Source organism: Etheostoma spectabile, chromosome 2 (genome assembly GCF_008692095.1).
Source record: "Etheostoma spectabile isolate EspeVRDwgs_2016 chromosome 2, UIUC_Espe_1.0, whole genome shotgun sequence".
NCBI classification, from domain to species: domain Eukaryota; kingdom Metazoa; phylum Chordata; class Actinopteri; order Perciformes; family Percidae; genus Etheostoma; species Etheostoma spectabile.
In genome coordinates, this window is record NC_045734.1 from 6539955 (window position 1) to 6561843 (window position 21889).

At 41.1% G+C, this 21889-nt stretch overlaps 1 protein-coding gene across 4 annotated transcripts in view; it reads right to left on the reverse strand.

The window, feature by feature from the left end:
- LOC116705423 (caskin-1) overlaps window positions 1-21219 on the reverse strand; it is a 39947-nt gene extending 18728 nt beyond the window's left edge. For 2 of the 4 annotated variants that reach the window (XR_004335933.1, XM_032541604.1), the window contains exons 1-15: window positions 20579-21218; window positions 15223-15274; window positions 13381-13478; window positions 10615-10760; window positions 10249-10344; window positions 9605-9726; window positions 9258-9366; window positions 8752-8860; window positions 8212-8306; window positions 6956-7070; window positions 6129-6413; window positions 5168-5266; window positions 4869-5053; window positions 3522-3603; window positions 1713-1780 (exon numbers count right to left, since the gene is read on the reverse strand). Coding sequence is in view for 3 of the 4 variants with exons in the window: in XM_032541604.1 (XP_032397495.1) it covers window positions 1713-1780; window positions 3522-3603; window positions 4869-5053; window positions 5168-5266; window positions 6129-6413; window positions 6956-7070; window positions 8212-8306; window positions 8752-8860; window positions 9258-9366; window positions 9605-9726; window positions 10249-10344; window positions 10615-10758 (1509 nt within the window). In the remaining variant the exon portion in view is untranslated. Of the gene's footprint in view, window positions 1-4; window positions 96-1712; window positions 1781-3521; window positions 3604-4868; window positions 5054-5167; window positions 5267-6128; window positions 6414-6955; window positions 7071-8211; window positions 8307-8751; window positions 8861-9257; window positions 9367-9604; window positions 9727-10248; window positions 10345-10614; window positions 10761-13380; window positions 13479-15222; window positions 15275-20574 lie in introns of all 4 variants that reach the window. The other 2 variants (XM_032541627.1, XM_032541618.1) reach the window with 2 other exon arrangements.
- Between the last annotated feature and the right edge of the window lie 670 nt (window positions 21220-21889).

Here is a 21889-nt window from a genome sequence, read left to right on the forward strand (position 1 = left end):
CGGCTAATGGTGTCTAGATCATATCCCGCGGTGAGGAAGTGGGTGGTGTAGAACTGCAGCTGAAACTCACCCAGCCACGCCACTACTGCCTGTTTCTAGAACACAGAACACAAAACACTACTGCCTGCTTCTAGAAGAGTCCACAGGCTTCTTCTAGAGCACGGAACACACACCTGTTCTAGAACACAACATAGCATTCGTCTCTAGAAACAGGGGAGAAGACTGTTCTAGAACACAACATAGCATCCGTCTCTAGAAACAGGGGAGAAGATGGTTCTTGAACACAACATAGCATCCGTCTCTAGAAACGGGAGAAGACTGTTCTAGAACACAACATAGCAGCTGGCTCTAGAACACAGGAGAGAAGACTGTTCTAGAACACAACGTGGCAGCCGGGTCTAGAATGCAGGGGAGAAGACATATTATATTGTAAGACTATAGTATTTTCCTTTTCCTTTTTTGAGCGAAGCTGCTCTGGAACGCAAAATACATTTCGGTGTAAACTGCCAATAAAGTTGTAGTATGTCGTATTGTAGAACACAACATAGCAGCCTGCACAGGGTGAGAAGACTGTTCTACAGCACAGAGGAGACTGTTGTAGAACACAGCATTCTGCTCTAGAACACAGGGGAGAAGACTGTTCTAGAACACAACATACAATAGCAGCCTGATCTAGAACAGAGGAGAAGACTTTTGTAGAACACAACACAAGTTTCCACTCTAGAACACAGGGGAGAAGACTGTTCTAGAACACAACATATAGTAGCAGCCTGATCTAGAACAGAGGACAGGGGAGCAGACCGTTCTAGAAAACAGCACAGTAACTTTCATTGTAATCCAAACTTTACAACAAAATCTAGAAAGCATTCACCAGCAAGGAAAGGGAACCTGTTCTGGAACACATTATAGAGAGCTGTTCAGCTTGTCATGCTGGGTTTAGCTTACAGAACAATAACCAAGGTGCACAACGGCAGCACAAATTCAAAGAACAATACTACCTACATTTATGCTCAAAAACATCACTGTTAATACTGTTACATACTGCTACTAAAATACACAGTAAAATCACTTTAGGGTTTTCAATACTATAAATGGATCTCTCTAGAATACACATTACTCCACCAAGTGGGAGAGAATGCTTTTCTAATTTGGGTTGTCAGGCCTTTTTACAGGTCAAAGTTTTTTTTTCAATCACTGGCATCGATACAATATTTTGTGAATTAATTCAGTGTCAAAGAATGTTGGATGAAATCAACCAATGAGGAACAAACCCTACTGCTTTGCTTCCATCACGGAACATTGCTGTCGCCTGGCAACCAATTAATATACGGCGTTTGCTTGCTTCTACAACATACAGAGAATTTGACCCTCAGCGTCACAGAACACAGTGCTGGTTCTAGAGCAGAGCGGCAGCATGTGGGTGTCTCAGTGTAGTGTGAGGACAGGGGGTGGGAGGAGGAACAAGAAGGCAAGCTACTGTCTGCTCAATGTGTCTGTCACTCTGACTGTCTCCATGGTGACACACTCCACGCCCCTCCTCAGGGTGTCATCTGTTCAGGTGCAACACAACCACCCTGGCAGACACCTCATGTACCCATTGAACCCACCCTTGTACATGGCTTTCTCTAAAACAAAAGCACTGGTTGAGAGGAAACAGAAAGAACAGAAAGAGGAGGCTCCAGAGTGAACCAATCTGCCATCCAAGAACTCACTTTCCCATCATCCTCCTCTGCTTTCCGCTCAAACGACCGCTGTTCATGAACTGTGCAACTGGAGGAGCCTTAGGGTGGACATGAAAGGTGAGACAAGGGAGAGAAACAAGAAAAAAAATAACAAAATATATTACTTTTAGCAGGAATTTTGTTATTTTACTCTTTTATATTTTGTCAATAAAATCCATTTTACATAAGCCATTACCCACACATAGTGTATTTCAAATACAGCCCCAGTAGCCCTCAGTAGACTATAGCTGGTGACTTTATGTGGCGGGATGCATCAAACTAGTTATTTATAAAATGCTTGTCTATCTGGGTCCTGGAGTTTCTTAATAATTTCTTACAGAGTTTCTTTGTCACTGATTATTACAAAGAAGCGTACTTGTATACAAATTATAAGGAAAAGGCACACAAGTACTGTACTTCCTTGATCAAAGAAAAGGGTTCTAGTTAATTATTTACAGCTTAATAAACAGCTTCTTCCCCTGAAATCAATTCTTACTAGGTTTCCATTCTAATAAATGATTAAAATAACTTTATGAACTGAAACTGAAATGGTACCTTGTTGCAAAGCCAAAAAATGGTGTTATCTAGTGATTAAGTGCAGTCTTTGAGGATGAGGAGCAGTGGAGGAATTAAATCAAGCCAGGTTTATATTGCCAGTGTAGTCCTTCATTATAATTTTGGCAACAGCTTTTAGGGTTGGCTGGCTCTGTGGTGCTGTTTTAGCACTACACTTCCCACATACCACTTAAACCAGTAGAATGACAGCAGACTAAAATATGCTAATTGTATTGCTTCTTTCAAAGATGGATTAACAAAGGCACTACAACTACAAGCACAATGCCCACATTTGAGTGGGATACCTGAGACACCATATTAATGCCACTGTATGTGTACATAAATACATCAAACATGTTTTATAGACCGTTTGCAAATGTACAACTTTCCTTAGCCCCAAGTAAAAACTCAAAGAAGAAGAGTGCAGATGCTTACACTGAACTTGTATATAAAAACAAACACATTACCTGTGGTCCCTGAGTCAATAGAATCGTTAATAAAGTTATTTCATTAGGCCGTGTTTATTAAATGATAGCAAAACTTGCCAGTCTAAACTAGATTTACTGGAGCTTCATATTTTTTTGTTCCTTGAATTCTAAGGTCAATGTTATCCTACTGCACTTTCCTCTTTTGCATGTTACAGTAAAGCATTTAGATTTTTCACCTGTGGTGGCTATTGCTGCTAAGTAACTAATTACACATTAGTTTTTATTCTGCTTATTACGAGCAGCTAAAGCGTAAAGGATTAATCCCAAAACAGAGCAACCTGTCCCTGGCTGTTTAAAACGTTGTTTTATAAACGAAGCATAACTTAAATTATGCATTACTATTATACAAGGGCAGGGGCGGGGAATGCTGCTTGTGTCTAATATGAACAGACAGGTGGTCTTTGGAGGGCCAGGTTGACTAAAAGTGAAATGAAGAAAAAAAATATTCATAACAGCAGCAATCAAAACAAGCCCTGAGGCACTTGTTGTACCGGTGAACACCGCCTTGAGCTTTTAAAATTGTTTTCACTTTACTACAGTGAGAATGTTTTTTTGAATCATCGGATCAGTGGTATAACACTTTTTATTTACAAGTGAGAACAGACTTTGTAGTATCTGTTTAAATCACTGCTGTTGGATCAATTAGCAGAAGGCAGCAGCAAAACAGACTTTTAAATGAAATGAAAAATGGCACAGATCATCGCTTCAAGTAAAGCTGAAGCTTTTATGTTGTGTTTGTGTGGGTTTGTGTGCTTACCCGCTGACTGCTCAACAGACTGTGACTGCTCCAAGAGATGTTCCTTGGCTTTTACTGACTGGGACAGCACGGTGGCCAGGAGCTAAAACACCCCCCCACACACACACACCCCCACACACACACACACACACGCCCGCACACACACACACAAATTGAAACATGTACTCAAGCATTATCATTTAAGTTGCCTTGTGTCTCAGCTCAGTGGACTAAGTGCAAATATAACCCTTTTCCTCCTGTATTTATTGCAGTTTACCAAGATAAATGCAGCAGGAATCCTCAAATAACTACTAATAATTAACTCTTAAAATAGATGATGTCTATTGAATGGAACACCATCCAATTTGGCTAATTGCAAATTCAGTATTTTGTAAGGCACTACGTAAAAATAGACTAATTATATTCGGTGACAAAAGTAAATTTAGAATGTGCTGAAGGTGTTAGAGAGCAGGCCCGCAGGGTGACATCACAGATTATAAAATGAAAGCACGGTGGATAATGGAAGAAAAAAAATCAACATCATGCACAGACCAGAAAATGTATTAAAGACATCTCACTATTTGCCAATTGGCAAATTTGTGTTGTGGGAGCCAACTGCAACGATATTGATCATTCGTTTCATTAAAAATACATAACACGTGCTTAAATACCATGCATGACACATGCAAGCTCTTGTTAAAATATGACTTCATAGGGCACTTAAATATAATAATAATTAAATATCAGACTCAAAGTCTACAAATACTAAAAACAACAGTATAAGATTTCAAAAATTACAATGTAGTGCAGCTGACGCCAGGCCAATGACTTTCAGGGCAACTTACAGTTATACATTTTTCACACAGCATTGGTTAATAAACATATTTTTTCATTATTATTGACAATTTCCACTTGCGTATTTTATCATCATACCAAGGTAAGGTAATATTCAAACAACCATCTTTATTTACCTGCCAATCTAACTGAACTAGTCTAACACAAATGATATTCAGGGATATTCCAGTAGAATTAAGCTGTTACAGTTTGTCTAGGCAGAAAAGGTTGACGTTGGCATTGAGGGGCTTCATTTTACTGTGTGATTGTTAAAAAAGGACAACCTGGGAGGGCACCATCTTAATGCACCTGGTTTACTTTTGAAAGAAAGCGATGCTGATCTCTCCAACGGAAGAACAAACTGAGCAGGAAACAAAATTGTGGTTAACCCGGTAACTAGACTTGTGTTTGTTTCCTGAACATGTTTTGCTGTTTCCCAGAAACAGGTGCTTGTTGATTGGTAAAGATTAAGTAGCAATGTGATGGAAACCTGTGCACACATGTGCACACAAATAAATGCAACAAGTCTCTTACCTTCACCCCTTCAGCTTGTGCGTGCAGGCCAGGAGCGTTAAGGCCGTGTGTGTTGACTCCTGGTGTGGGTGCCGGGTGTGGACTGGGTGCAGGGGTGGTCAGAACATGTGTGTTCCCAGAGCTCTGCAAGCTGCTGGATGACCGAATACTGCCGATGCTGCCCACACTGCCGCTGCGCTCACCACCTTTACATACAAACGCACACATATTGCAGGATGCAGTATTAAATCGAGAACATTCTGCAAATCCTCAAATACAAAGTTTTACACGGTTAACCGAACACACACTCGTGAGTTTACCTGCCAGCGGTTTGCGTAGCACCCAGATGTCCTCACTGGTGCTGCTCTGCTGTCCCAGAGTTGGAGAGCCCTGAGGACTCAGCTCTGCAGTCCGCGTACCTGTCATACAAACACACACACACGCAGGCACACACGCACACACACACACACGTACGTTTAACTCTTAAATGAACACCAGCAAACACTCACAGAGATACGCTCACCCACCTACACATTCATAAACACAGAATTATTCACAGTCTCTAAGTCTCTCTCTAAGGCTGAATCTTAGTCATTGTGAGACCTGTAAAGCCTCATAATTACCGTAGGCAAGTTCATCTTAAGGATTGTAACACTGTTTAAAACAAAATGACTTTATTCTAAATAAAACATCCAATGAGTCAAGCTGAATTAATAGGAACATGTACAAAATGGTGAATAATGGCTCTCAAATTGCATATAATGTGTATGTGTATGTAAGTATGTGAAGTTATAAAAATGGTGCCATTAATTTGAATTCTTCAGTTAAAGGGTCAGTTCACTCAAATTACACGAAAGCTATTCCAGTACAATTTGAGTAAATTGATGCCACATTGAAAAAAAATGATTAACAATAATGAAAATAAAAATATATATACAGTATATATATAAACTGAAAAGAAAATGTCCTGGTCGATTGGAATAATCCATACACTTATCACTGGTTGGTTTTCATTTTCCAAATTGTCCTATTAAAATAAAATGGCAACAGAAATCTATTGGCGTTTGTGTGAAAGTGGTAAAATATTCCTTTTCGTCATTGGGGGAACTGATCCTTTGACATATATGTGCATACACAGTTGACATACATTTACACATACACACATATAGCGGCAGTGAAGTGTTGGAACAAGCTGATAGATAATATATTCTATATGTGGTCTTGTCAAACAGCGTAGAAAGGATGCTTATCTGTGATTTAAAGTGATCCTACAGTATGTACCTGTCTGACTCTGCTGCTCCTGAGAAGTGGAGAGAGGAGGAGGAGGAGGGGGAGGAGGAGGAGGAGTGGACAGAGGAGGAGTAGACAGAAAAGGAGGAGAGATGGGAAGAGGAACATACCCAAAGGAGGAGAACCGAGGGAGGGACTGTGTGTTGGGGTGAGGGGGAGGCAGATGCAGGGGGAGGACTTTGGAGGGGGGGTATGAGTGTCCGTTGACTGCGGCAATGGGACAGGGGTTGGGCCTGCGGAGCAGGAGGGTGTGGCACTGCTGGGAGGGGGAGTGACCTGGGACACGAGCCAGGGGGGGGGGGAGGTGCAAAACAACAACAACTGATCAGTCATTTGAAACAAAACAAATCTAATCAGATCTCAAAATGTCAAAATAATAACCAATTAAAATCAAAATATGAGAAAAGATTACATCCATATATCCAAAAGGAATATATCTCTATAAATTAAAATATAATATCACTATAGCAACAAAGCAAACAAACAATATGAACAAAAGCATCACAATCTAGCAGGGGGGTTGGTGGACGGGTTTATTTTCGTGAGGGTGACAGAGAGGCAGAAACATAGAGGAAGGGAGGAGGGGGGGGGGTCGACAGCCAATAGGGGACAGTATTGATCAATGGAGATGATGACAGGTTGGGAAAAACAACCTAAAGACGCTGATGATGCTGCAGCTAGCTAATGATCAACTATAGCTGCGAAACAGCTGCTGAACAAAAAGCACACACGGGCACACGCGCACGCACACACACACACACACACACACACACACACACACACACACACACACACAGAGCTGTGATGTGGGTGGTCACCTGCCCTCTTGATGACTTCCACCATGTTGGAGGGGAAGTAGCCTACACGGTCATTTCCTGTGCGGTTGTCATGGATACAGCCTTTCCATCGGCCATCAGAGTGCTGCTCCAAAACCTATCAACACGTAGAATTTACAAAGAGAAGATGAAAACCAGTTTACAGTTTAAAATAGCTGGACTGGGCTGCACCACCTAAATTTATACTAGCCTACAACCTGGTTTTACTACTACTAAATCAGGTAGCAGCATTAAAACTTTAGCACCTTTGTAATTTGTAATTGGGTTGCTAGGAAACACTAGGGAAGTGCCATACAGTCAAAAGCAATCAGCTATGTAAACAGGAAGTCAATGTACTATAATGTCATGATCTGTAATTAAGTTCCAAAATGAGGCCAATGAGGGCTCAGAGCTATGTAAACCATGTTGGAAATTACAACCTATGTGTTTTCATCTTTTCTGTTTTACTGGAACTAATGTATGTAATATAATACATATTTATAATAATGACTTCTTTTGATAAGTAGGTTTAATGTTTCATATTTATTACTTAGTGCGGAAGACGTTTTTCTGCAAAATCCCCTGTATTAACATCAAATGCCAACAAGAACATGTGTGATCATGTGTTCACTGCAAAGTTGTGTACATTGAAGCTCCTTATATATCCGATTATGCTAACCCAACCCCATTAGCACAATTACATTAGACATTGCAATTTGAGCTTAGTTTTTCCAGTTTACATCATTATTTATCAGCACTTTATGTGGCCGGTTAGCTCAGATGGTAGAGGAGGCACACATTTATAGAGGTTTATTCCTTGCTGCAGAAGGTCCAGGGTTTGACTCTGACCTGTGATGCTTTCCTACATGTCTGAGCTGTCCTATCATTAAAAGGGGGAAAGGCCCATAAAAAAACAGCACGTTATGAAGTGTCACATCAATTACATCAACCATATTCTCTCATTTACGCTTCAATCTAAATGGGTCACACATATGAGCGAGCTTTGTCAGTTACTTCAGTTTAGTACTAGTTTGTGTGGTGTTATCTATTTTAATTTAGTGATGTGTTTATCTCCACTAGGCTACGTTTGAACTTATAAGGTTATAAACGGTGATTATATGTCTATAAAGATTATAATGGACTACATTGCAAATTTTCTGTATTTACTGATGAATTTCAGTGGACAGATGTGCATCCATTTGAGAACAGGTTGAGAAATGTATATTGTATTTTGGGACGATTATAAGATCTACATGTACCGTGATAATGTCTCCAGCTTTGATGTTGAGGCTGGTAAGGTCGTAGTTGTTGCAGTAATCCTTCAGCGCACGCACCTGCATCGCAGCCGAGGCATCTACAGGACAAAGAGTATAGCATTAGTGTAGGAGTACCATTGAGTGGAGTCAAGTAGAGGACAAGAGCACCAACAGGGAGTTTCAGGTAGTTGGCTTCTCTGCTGGTGGTAAATGTATGCTTGCATGTAATTAAAACCTAATTAGTTCAGAAAATTCACATAATTAATAAGTTTACAATTTCAAAAATGTCCTGTAATTTAGTAATTAATTTATAGATTATAGTCAAAATAAATACTTAATTTATTGTTACTATAATAATTTGGTGGCAATGAAACTCAGAAGTTTTCTATTAATTATTGAATCAGGACACTTGCCTCCCATACATCATAGTAAATGAACCACTTTTTCATGTTTAACTGTATCATGTGGTGATTCCATGCCTGGTATAACTTATTATTTATTGGATTGTGTAAATAATTAATAGTTAGTAGTGGTGGCACTCACCTCTAAGTAGTTGTTTGATCTCCCGGCTGGCCTGTGTGGTGGTGAATTGGTTTACAATGTCCAGGGCAGTTTGACTCAGAGTGTTTCTCACCCCTGCGCTGATGCCACTCTGGATGGAAGAGGAGAAGGAAAATGATTAAAGCTGGGATGGGAAATTAATAATAGGGATATACTGTGCATTTTGGCTGCGTGTACTAGCCTGCTGCTAACATTTCTTGTGTGTGCTGCCTCCGCAACAACATCAAAAAGGTGACATAAGGGTTGAAGAAACACACAAAGCTGGTTTTAATATTGCATGACAAGTAGTATGCCCGGCTACTCTGCCACACTTTTATGTAACAACATATCCCACAGGCTTCATCACACAGCTCAGTGGGCTAGATGCCAAATGCTGAGGTGTAAAACTTGCTCGGCAGAGGAGAGGGAGGCAGCTTAAACAACAGTTGCTTTTGTAAACACATTAAACAGCCAGACAGAGAGATAGAGAGACAGACAGATGGACTTACATCTAATAGCAGGCGCACTACCTCTGTCTTCCCACAGAGGGCTGCCTGATGTAGCGCTGTGCCAGACTCAGACTGTCTGTTGATATCTATCCCAGCCTGAATCAGCAACCTGCAGCACAAAATAATAATAATAATAATAACAGGATTAACCTTTATTCATATGGCATTTTTCAAGTGCTTATCTAATAGAATACAAAAACTATTTTTAGATCATAATTGTGACCCTGGAGTTAGGGTTAGATTAGATGAGTGAATGAGATGGATAGACAGACTGACAGGTGCATGAAGTAGGTATCAAGACAAACACACACTAAGAGAGGCAGACTAAGAGGACAGGTTTTTCAGACCGTATGACATCGATGTGTCCGTTCTTGGCGGCGAGATGCAGAGGGGACACTCCGTTGGGGTCCGAGGGTTTTGGTTCCAGCATGGCTGCACACATGTTACTGCTGAGCAGGAGCTGGACCACCTGAAACACAGACAGACACACATAACTTATACATTCATGTATAGAGTCATCTCTATGACCAATTCCCAAAGTCTGCAGTGAACTACCTAACCAAGCATTTTAGTGGGCTTCTCCCAGTTTGTTTAACCTTCTGCAATTCCTCATTTCAAATGTGGTTTCTCTGTGAATTCAAATCATTGAAACAGTGCACTCTCTCTTTTGGCTGCTGAAGCTTTAGGATATCTTAGGGTTTGAATGCTAAATTGATCATAATTGTAATGTCATTTATTTATTTTCTATCTTTTCATCTTTGATATGATTTGTAGCAGACTTTTGTTCATTATTTTATAAATAAACTTCTGTTTAATTTGAAGGCATTTCTTGTGTTATCTGTCATACGTTATATGTTGGCAAGTCATTGTTGGAGCACGTTTATATATATGGCTGTTTTGTCACTTTGCATGTGTTCTCTTAAGATCCAGTGCTTTGAGCTCTCAGGGCCACTCAAAATAAAAATGTTTTTGTTTCTGGTTTTCTACTCACTGCAACACGTCCAAATTCACAGGCAAGGTCCAGCGGGGTTTTCCCAGCTGAGTCTGAGATACACGGGTTGGACTGGTGTTGTAGCAACATCTCCGACTATAACACACACACACACACGCATTCACACACACACACACACACACACACACACACACACACACACACACACACACACACACACACACGGACACACGGATGGAAACACACACACACACAAATCTTACTGGTGCTTCTGAATTTCCTGACTTGTAACAAACACAAATCACACATGCATCATCAGCCACACATAACAAACAAACACCTCACAAAAACACACACACGGCCACTAAACACACCAACACACCTACAGTACACAAACACAGTTACCCCGTCATAGTGTCCGTGCTGAGCTGATAGGTGGAGAGGGATCTGTCCTTCATCTGACTGTCCGTTGATTGACGAGCCTGCCTTCAGCAGCATTTTCATTGGTTCAGTCTTCCCCTGCCATGCAGCGTAATGCAGAGGACGCATCCCTACACAAAACACACACATACAAAAACACACAAAAATGACAGCAGACATTCAAGACCCCACAAGGACATGCACACAGACACATACAAGAACGTAATAATATAAATGCATGCAAATACACACACACACACACTGTTATTGTGATTTTATAGACAGATCAGTTTGTCAGTGGCCATCCAGAAAGATGAACTCAATTATTAAATTTCCTCCATTGTTGCCACAGATAAAATAAAGATGTGATAAATATAGAAATCATTTTTATCTATTAATTAATCTATTGAATTAATGAATTAAAGTAATTTAAAAATAATAAATAAATCACTGATTCTAGCTTCTCAAATGTTAAACGTTTCTGTTTCATATTCTTCTATGATAGTTTTGTCCCTGGGAACAGCTAATGGGCATTTTTGACATTTTCTGACAATCAATAAATCAAATGATGGATGGATTAATTGTAAAAACAATCAGTAGATTAATTAATAATGACAACAATCATTAGTTTCAGCCCCATAATGTGAATGCAATTTTTGTAATATCTGTTTTACAGTCAAATACTCTGTAAATGCAATGTTATTGTGGTTGACATGCTTGTGACCCTGTGTGACCGTCGGAGGATTGTTTGTGCAAGCGTTGTCCTCATGAGACGTTGCAGACAAACTGCTTTCAGACAAAAGGGCAAGACAAAAAAATCCCCTATAAGTGGCTGAATATGACCTTATAGAAGCTTGCAGGAAACTGGATATTGAAACCCATGAAGGAAATGCAAGGCGATGTAAAGTACAGCTGAGCACAGCACACAAATCCACCATGGAGTGATTACCTCTAAGCAGAAGACATTAACCCACACTTTGTAGTAGGGGCTGCAAGAAGCAGGAAGCATGTTTATCATGGCAGCGACCCATGACCCCCAGTCTTAATACCAGCGATGAGCCACAATCGTCAAGTCAAAATAAAGAGGCCCTCCAGGCCTGATAGCATGAGAGAGTACTGACTCAGAAGGAAAGTACTGGCAGGAGAAAGAGACAGAGCAGCAGCTGCAGGAGTTACAGAAACTAAAGCTTGAGTATATGAAGAGATGTGACAAAAAATGACTCTGAGGCAGCCTCAAGGAGCTTCTAGATGCAACGCAGAAGAGAGGATTTTACTTTAAAGCAACACTGGACTTGACCTGTTTGAAGATGGGGGTGGAACTCAGGAATGTCTTGGCGCAATGGACACTGCCTCAATTAAGGAGGTTCTTTTGAAGGATTTACTGAAAGTGATATGAGTCCATTTCCTGACCAGTGGTCAATAGGGTAGCTCCTCTTGAAATTCTAAAAGCTCAGTTGTTGAGATATTTAGATTCATATGTCCAGTGTGAATTCCAGGAAAAGGGTTTTATTACGCAGGCAGTGGTGGCCAGTGTGTGGATCATTAGCAAATCATAGAACAGTGGACCTACTTTTTATTTTTGCACCATTAAAGGTCTCACAGAAATTTGATAATCCCTACCAAAAGAGTTTTCTGATTTTGGAAATACCCTCAACTGTGTCCCCAGGAGTATCCGGTCGGAGTTGCTGAACTCATAGATGCTTGTCCCCTTTCTGTTTATTTTAGGACAGGATATCAAGTTTTCTCACTTTGCATGTATTCTCTTAAGTTACAGTGTGTTGAGCTCTCAGTGCCAATGTAAGTGAGGCTTTGCTGGTCAAGTAAAGGTTATATTTTGGAAATTCCCTCATTTGTGTTCTCAAGACTGTTACTGAACTCAGTTGCTTGCCCTCTTTCTGTTTATTTTGGGACAGGATATCAAGCCCAGAAGCCGAGCCCTGCAGAATGTCGTTGCAAAAGAACATTTTGTAGACGAATGTGACGTGGTAAGGATCAGTACTTCAGAATCCCAGAAAACAGTTCCTCTTGTCCCATACGAGAGAGGGAGGAACGTGCAATTGCAAATTTCTTCTCAACAATGACATATTTAAGATGTAATGGCTAACTTTTAAGCAAACAGATTTACCCAATTACACATTGAGCACACACAGACAACATTAGCATTCTCCCTTTTTTGCTCTATTTTGGTCTCCGCCAACTCCTAAGGGGAATTTCTGGCTCAAGTCAACCTTACCAGTCCTCACCAAGCAGGTTCAGCAGGCACAGGATGATTTCCTTACCACCTTCACAGAGAGAGTTGATGAGGTGGGACCACCTAGTAAGGATGTCTGACAGTTGTATCCCTCTATTTACAGCCCTACTGACAGTAGGTCTACATCCTGGAGGGATTATATCTCCCATCTGCCCTGAGATTTCTTCTTCTGGAATCTGCCAATATGTGATGGAAATATTTGCTGCTCTGCCTCCATTTGGCTTTTTTTTATTGTCTATTGTTTGTTGTGCACACAAATCTGTCACCTTTCATAAATAAAGAGTGCTACACAGAGAGACATTTTATTATTGCATGTCCAACAAGCTCACCTTTTATTGCACAAGAGGGCATTATCAGTCACGCAGGGGAAGCCAGAAATGTTTGTTTTCCTGTTTTCCCGGTTTTCTGGCCAGCCGTGTCTGTTTTTATACCTGCTTCACGGTGACATAGTGACTAGTAAGGACACTTGTATTCTGAGTAAATCTGTGTGTATTTTTTACCTTTATGGTCTTTAATATCCACTGCGGCCTGGGCCTCCAACAGCAAAGAGATCAGCTCCTTGTTACCACTTAGAGCAGCATGGTGCAGCGGTGCCAACCTTCACACAGACACAGATTAGGTTTAAAAATACACATATTCGTATACGTAGTGTAAAACCAGAGCATAACTTTGCCGAAATAATCTTCAGCGTAGAGCAGCTCCGCCCCTCAGCTCTGTGTGAGCGACGGGGGGGGGGCAAATGACCTACTTCCATTAATAAGCAATCTCTCTACCCCAGAGCCAAGCGTACACACAGCGCGCCTCTGTGTGTGTGTCTAATAGATCCCTGGTGAATATATGGGCCGGGCCCTTGAGTCAAATCAACGAATCATCAGTCATTACACAATGAGTTAAGTCCAATTATCTGATTCCAACCAACACAATAAAAAGACATTTGTTTTCTGATAGAGCCAAATGGAGCACAATCACAAACCAAGCATGTGCACATAAAAAAAGCTTGACCATTAGTCTGAATATAGCCAAAATCCATAGCTGTACATCCATAGTTGTAAAGGGAACATTTCTGAGCAAATTAAAAGCTAAGAGATGTTGGCTTTCCTTTACGATTACCACAATCTTCAGCTGGCTACATGTTTCAAAGATAGATTTAAGCAGAGGGTTATGTTTAAAATGATATGGGTGATAGTATATCCATCTCAGAAGGAGATTATGTCCTTTTTGCTTGCACCTGACAAGTGAATAATCAAAACATGTGTCAGCTACAGAATAAAGTCTAAGATGCATGTAAGAGTTTGGTGTTTTGATGTCCTGGGGTGCTGCAGTACTCCTGTAGTTAAACCACTGTAGGGTCAGCACAAAGGAGGGTGTTAAGTTACTCTTTAAGTTGAAATGGTGAACCTGTTAGCAATAACATGCGATACGAGCGACCCCTTTCACATGCTCACATTGTTTTCATGTTGTCATTTAGTAATTTAGTTAATATTGATTATAGACACATATTGGAATCCGTGGGGGGTTCTGTCTGTCCAAGTTAGAAACCAGTGCTCTAAATAGTTTGTTGTGTTTGCAACAGGTCGTGTTGTCCCACAACAGAATTCAACTCTGTAGCTACGATGCAATGTAATGAATGCTCTCATGAAATATATTGGCATGATATGATGTCAAGAAGCAATCTCTCCTTATACAACGGTTCGTATGATATCTTATGAAACGTTATGCACAATCCTACGAATGTAAAGTAACACGTGCAATCAGTGCGCCTTTGCAAGAAACAAAAGAAAGTTCAAATAAGTCAACATTGTCTTTTGCTTTCACAAAAAAGTGGAAAAATGGGATAAACATATAAAAAGGCCTTTCTTTCACTTTTTCTGTTCAGTTTTGATAACAATTCAAATATCAGTATGCACGTTTATCTGTTTATCAGGTTGATTTGCAGAAGTGATCAAAAAAAGGTCCTGCATCCAAGTTCTATTTCTGTTTAATCTTAATTTAAGTCCTGTTTGTATGACCCACCCATCCTCCCCCCGACCTTCTCCCTATGCGGACATTGTTGTTCTTTAAACTTTGGCACTTGACTTCCTCCTCTGACGGAGCCCTGCACATCCTGGTTTAAGATTACGTGGGTTAGATACACATTTAACAGTGCGTTACTTTTCACAAGTACAAGTATGAACAGTGTAAGAGAATAGCCTGCAAGAAGCCAAAGAGAAAAGAAAAGAATGAAACAATTAAAAAAACACTGGAAAAGAGGATGAAGGAAATTGAACCTTAAAAAAAAAGATGATGACAATGTGGAACAATAGCAAGGAGAATTTTAATAAAAAAGAGTTGTAATCCCTCACCCATCTGCATCCTGGATGTTGACGTTCACTCGCTTTGTTGCTCCGAGAAGCTCTGAAACAAAAAGAGAAAAGAGAGCAAAGAAGTGGAGTAACAAACTCATTACAATCTATTCGGAATCCAGTGATTAATATATTCTCTCTCTTGGTCTTAGCGCATATTCTAATAGTTCATTCCCTGCAGGTAGGGTGGACAGCTGCACTGTAATACCTGTGAGCACTCTAAAACAAGTTTCAGGTCAAGGAGAAGTGACAAGGTAAGGAAGACAAAGAGTCATTGAGAATTGCCTTTTTTGAGGTGTATTCACATGCTTAATCATTGAGCCTAAGTTACATGAAACATCTGCAATTTATGCTTTTCTCATTTCATAATAATTGTAATATAGTCTTGTTTTCCCTCAGTGTTAAGCATACATCATCTGTATATCTTTATATATATATATACTGTCTATTTATATAAGGGTGTTTGTTGTGTAAATATGTTTGTATTACTATTATTATTATAATTAATTCATTTTTTTCTATTTCTTATACTTTATGTATATCTTTTCTCCTATGTCTACCTAATGTGTATTTAAGTATATACGTCTGATGTGTGTAAATTCTTTTCTTTTGAGCTGCTGTAGCACATGAATGTCCCCAGTGTGGGATGAATAAAGTCTATCTTATTTTATCTTATCTTATACTTGTGTAAACAAACCTATTTCATCCAGAAACATGAATTACTTTACTTGATTTAGTTGTTGTTGAGTGTTGAGATCTGTCAATCAAACCAAGAGGTATACTAATTTTATATCAAGAGTTTGGACTTGAAGTTTTAGGGCTGACATTTGAATCTCATTTACATGGAATCAAATATTATTATTATATGCACCAGACTTATGTATCTTAATTAAACGATGAATTTTGGTGGAGTCAGGTTGAATTTTGCCCTTCAGAATTTAGTACACATGAGGGAATAGTTCAAAGTTTGGAGAAATATGCCTATTTGCTTTCTCTCCGAGACTTCTTGTAGTATGTGTGGGTGTAAACACATATGGGTCTCACTGTGCTTGTGGTTATGTGAACATGCAAATGTGTGTCTGAGATAACCTTGATCTTTGACTGGAGAATCACAAAGATAAAGACACCAGACAGCAGGAAGGAAAGCACACAGATGAAAACACACTTTTTTTTCCTTTTTTGTTGTTGTTGGTCAAACCCTCATAATCCACGGGCCGTAATCTGTAGCTGTTCTGTAATCTGGGGGAAAGCTTCTCCTTCTCTCTGCAGCTCTATCCGCACTTCATCCCTTCATCCTGCTCTCACACTCTAATTTTCACTGTAATTTGCTAAAGAGCGCGTGCTGATTGGTAGTTCTGCTATTTCAGTTTACACTCTGCAGCTGACATCATTCTCCTGTGTGTGTGTGTGTGTGGGTGTGTGTGTGTGTGTGTGTGTGTGTATGTGTTTGTTGGTAAGCGTGCATGTGTAGGTTTCCCCTCTCTCTCTATCTCGGATTAAACACACAAGTCATCCCCACCCCCAGCAGATCAATCAATGAGTGCACCGTCAATGGGCGACATGACCCCGACAACAAACTTATGGCAGGACCACAACATCCAAAACCCAGAATTATTCAATAATGTTTACTACATGAAGTCTAGATCATGGCGTTAATTAATAACACTTCCACGGTGTATATTTAATAAAAAACTAGTCAGATGCAGCTGACTGAGACGAGCTATCCTTCTGCTCTCTGTGATCGCTCTCGAAACTGATTTTTATCTTGAAACTGGCAGTTATTTCATTCATGACCGTCTGCCTAATTGTATTAATTACTTAGTAAATTTATTACCATCACTTTTTAGATTTATGTATTTTTCTCGTTTGACATGAAATGTTTGTTTAAGATCACTACCACAATGTGTCCCCGTTGGTGTCCTTGGACCAGGGTTCTTTTTTGTGTGCCTTTTTTTAATGATCATTTTAGGGCATAACACTGCAACCAAGCCTCGGTTACCATAGTAACCCCTGAATGTGCCATTCTCACAGAGTATCAATCACTTGGCAGGGATTACTATGATATCTTAGCTATTCAAGAGTTTATTTGACATGAAATTGAATGTGAAACCCTTCAGTCTTCATAGAGAGGACCGACAAGCTGGAGCTGGAGCTGCTGGCGAAGCAACCTTCAGAGCAGATTCCCAAACCTCCAGAGAGGTGGAGTGGAGGGTTTCTCAGGGGTTCTCGTTACCAGAAATGTTCTGAAGTCCAGTTTTTATCCCCTCTGACTTCCGCCTGTCATCACGCATTTAGAGTTTCAGTGTTACAAGTAGCCTAAAACAAACGCCATCACTGACTCTGTTCTCTCTCTGTTTCTAGACGGCTGCACACATATGTTAAAGTGACCGGACTCAGGGTCACAATATGCTAATAGGGCAGGAACTATATCACGTTTTCATCAAAAGTGCAAAATGCCATGATGAGAGTGCTGCAAGGGCCATTATCAAACAAGCAATATGCAGTTAGAATGTAATGTAGTATCATAATATATTATAATAATAATAATAATCTTTGTTAGACCCTGACATTTTAAAAGCTTCTTAAAATAATTGTATAATGTACCTTCTTGTTAGTTACACCCTTCACATTTCTATCTATACCTTTAAGGAAGGAAACACAATGCATGGTGCATTCAGTAAAATGGCTGTGACTAACAATTATTTTTTGCGCTTTGTGCTCAGTGCTGATGACTCCCTGACAACTCACTGAGATTTCCAGCGTTTACTTTATTTCGGACCGCCCCTCGGTGCATGTCAGTTTCTCTAAGTTTAAAGTTGGAGGACAGTATTTTGAGGAGTTAATCAACACTTTATGTACAACGCCTGTTAAGGAAAAGTATTTTCCTTCAATATTTCTGCTGGTTTACTGTTGGTCTATCACAGTACTGCTGGGTTTAGATACATCTTCTGAATGTCCAAACATGTTAGTTATCAATACACAGTATGTCTTAATAGGAAAATTAATATTATTATTGGCGTCAGAAAGGCAAGTAGAAGCTGTTTCAAGTTGATTTTGTTCTATAACTTTCTGTTGGTTATGAGACCCTGAAGGCACCACAAGGAAATATCAGTTTGGACTGAGGTGTGTCTCCGGCAAGTTACTGTTCCCAGCTAAGAATCATGTTTGTTATATTTTGTAACATCTGGACATATTTTGGTGTGTCACCAAGAGAATATGTATTACATACTGTTTGCTAACAGAAATTGTTTTGCATTTTGAAGTTTTCTCTTGCAGAAGAGTCACTGCTGTATTTTAGATATATCAGCGTATTAACCATCCTTCCATCTTCGTTCGCTTATCTGGTATCAGGTCGCGGGGGCAACAGCTCCAGCAGAGGACCCCTAACTTCCCTATCCCAGCGTATATACATAGCAATTTTTCTGCCCTATTTTGGGGCATATTTTCACAGTATTGTTACTGTGTATTTGCCCTATTTAGAAAGTATTTTGATTGGAATTCTGACACTTTTGATGGGATTTCTATGGACTAGATTTGTGCAAACATTTCATAAAGGCCATCATCTTTTGTACACTTTTATTTCATTTAGGCTAGGTTACCCCCCCCCCCCCTATTTCCAGTCTTTATGCTAAGCTAAGCTGAAGCTAACCAGCTGCAAGCTTACCATACAGACGTTAGAGAGGTATCAATCTTCTCATCTAATTCCTGGCTAGAAAGCGAATATCTCCCAAAAATGTCAAACTATTGCTTTACTTAGTTGGAGAAGAAGCTCCACTGTCCGACAGTGAAGTGAAGTGGCCTTACATCACCACTTCCATTCCTTAAACCATCCTTCATCAAACTGTGACTTTTTGACAGAGCAAACAACTACTAGAGCAAATCTCACCTGCTGCTTGGAACATCATTAGCATACTGATGTGTCGAGTGTGTTTCGATGCACTCTTGCCTGTAAATGTTTGTGTGAGAGGTCTTTGTGTGTGTGTGTGATTCTCTAGCAGAGGAACCCAGCTTCCTGTTTAATTATTTAAACATAAACCTGGATTCTGTATCACACACACACACACACACACACAACACACACACACACACACACACACACACACACACTGATGCACACACACCTTCCACAACTTACCCTTTAACCTCTCTCCATCACTTCCTCTCTCTTCATTCCCACATTCCTATCTTGCTGTTTTCCTCCTTCTGTTTTGCACTCTCACTCTTTCTCTCTCCCATTCTAGCCCTCCTCCTCACCCCTCATCTCCCTCAGCCTCCACCCACCTCCCCCTTCCTCTTTGTCAGTGTGCAGTGGACTGAGCACTCGGAGCTGATCTGTTCTGGCATTTGAGGAGCAGCATTTTTCTTTTCCATGGCACTGCTGGAATGTTCAGAGACAAATACACGAGAGGAGGAGAGGAGGCAGAAGAGCAGAGGAAACAAGAGAAGAGGAGTATAGGAAAGAAGAGGAGAGGAGGGAGGAGAGCAGAGGAAACAAGGACAGAGGGGCGAGGAAAAGAAAAGAGGAGAGGATGGGGAAGAGATACAAGACTAAAGGGAGAGGAGAGGAGAAGAGAGGAGAGGAGAGGAGAGGAGAGGAAAACAGGGGAGGGGAGAAGAGACAAGATCGGAAAAGATGTAGGAAATAAGCAGAGAGAAGAGAAGTGTCTTCATCAGGAGGGTAAGAAGGGTAAAGGTGGAAAAACAAGAGGAAACCAGAGGAAAGGCCTGGTGGTGAAATGGGAGAGGAGGAGAGCAGTTTCAAGGCAGTAATTGAAATCTAATTATCACCTCAAGTCCCAGCTGACTCAACGGCAAACACACACATGCGCACACACATAAACACACATGCGTGCACACACACGTCTGCATGTGTACATTTACAATCATCACATTATTAGCACTAACATCTGGCATCTTCACACACCAATAATCCCCTTGTCCCGAGAGCAGTAGGACCTCCGTGTTCTTCAACCTCTCTCACTCACACACGCACACACACACACACACAAACACACACACGCTCAATAGTGGAAAAAAAGTGAGAACAAACAACCTCTGAATTTCAAATTTCATTCTGATGACTGTTCTCTACTGTTATCTCTACTTGTGCAATATCATCACACACACACACACACACACACACACACACACACACACACACACACACACCATGCACCATTTAGGCTAAATGGCATCACATCAGATTTAGCCTGCACTGTCCGACCTGGTATGACGTGGTGTGTGTGTGTGCGTGTGTGTTGTGGGTGTGTGTGTGTGTGTGTGTGTGTGTGTGGTGGTGTGGTGTGTGTGTGTGTGTGTGTGTGTGTGTGTTAATAGGAGAATGAGTGGTACTGACTGGTTTCCCTGGCCGAGTCTCTGTAGAAGCCGCTGAGCTGTCAGCAAGTCCTCGGTCTTCACGGCCTGGAGCAGCTCCTGGTCCTTCCCCATGTCCTCTCCGTCCCGCCTCGGTCCGTTCGGTCCCGCTCTCTTCCTCTGAGCGCCCCTCTCTCCTCCGTTAATCCGCTGCTACATCCTGCCGCCGCTCCGGGCCTCTCGCTGTGGCTGAGGCGCGGAGGGATGGATGATGCCGGGAATGGGATGCTCCGATTCGGCCAGGAGTCCAGCGCACGTCCCGCTCTACCTAGCGATGCTACCGACTCACACCGACCAGCGACCGAACGACCGGCCCTCGCTCTCTGTCAGGATGCTGTCCGGCCGCGCAGGAACACACTCGCGACAGATTCCAATGATTCTATCCGCGTGACGATTTCACCGGGTCTACAGTAACCTACGTGCGTACCGTGCGTGAAAACGGTGGAGCTCGAGCGCCCTCCTATAAACTGGGTCAAATCCGCACCCCTGAAATATCACGAGCCCTCAATCCGCAGAATAAAACGCACGGGTCGCCGATGGTTAACGTGTGACCGCTCTCGCGGTGGTGGACCAGCTAGCGCCAGCTCCAGCGCGCGCGCGCACACACACACCACCACACACACACACACACACACACACTGCACACACACGCACACACACACACACAGTCAGACAGTCACAGTCACATATGGCATTACATAAACACGAGCCACTTGCGCGCGCGCACCTCCAGTGGTTGTAATCCCATTCCGTGTATCTGCGCGCGTGCGTGCGGACAAGTCATGAGAGGTCGTTTGACATCGTAATAAAATTGTAATCAGTCGCGTGCAAGAGGTGTGCACAGAGAGCGGGACAGAGGGAGTCAAGAGTCCGGGATCGCGCGGACCCATGACACTAAAATGTACATCTGACTAACAATGGCTTTTTTTAACTAAAGCATATGGTATTATTCATTCATATCTTGGTATTCATTCATGGTTACTCTCTTTTATTTAGTTGTATTTAATTTTTTTTATTTTTTAAACCATTTAGCCTGTATATATGCTAGGCCTATACATATTAGCCTACTTTCATATATTTTCACATTTAGCCTACCATTAGAACTTTTGACTGCTTTGTTGTTTAAGGGTGCTACACAAATGAGCTGGTCAGGGCTGTATACGTGTGGCACAGTGGTGATGGTTTTTCATCAACATTGTTTAGGTTAAGTTAGGTGTAATTTGAGGACAGAAAAATTGTGTGTGTGTGTGTGTGTGTCCCTCGTGCAAAGCTAATTTAGACTAAAGGGGCCACT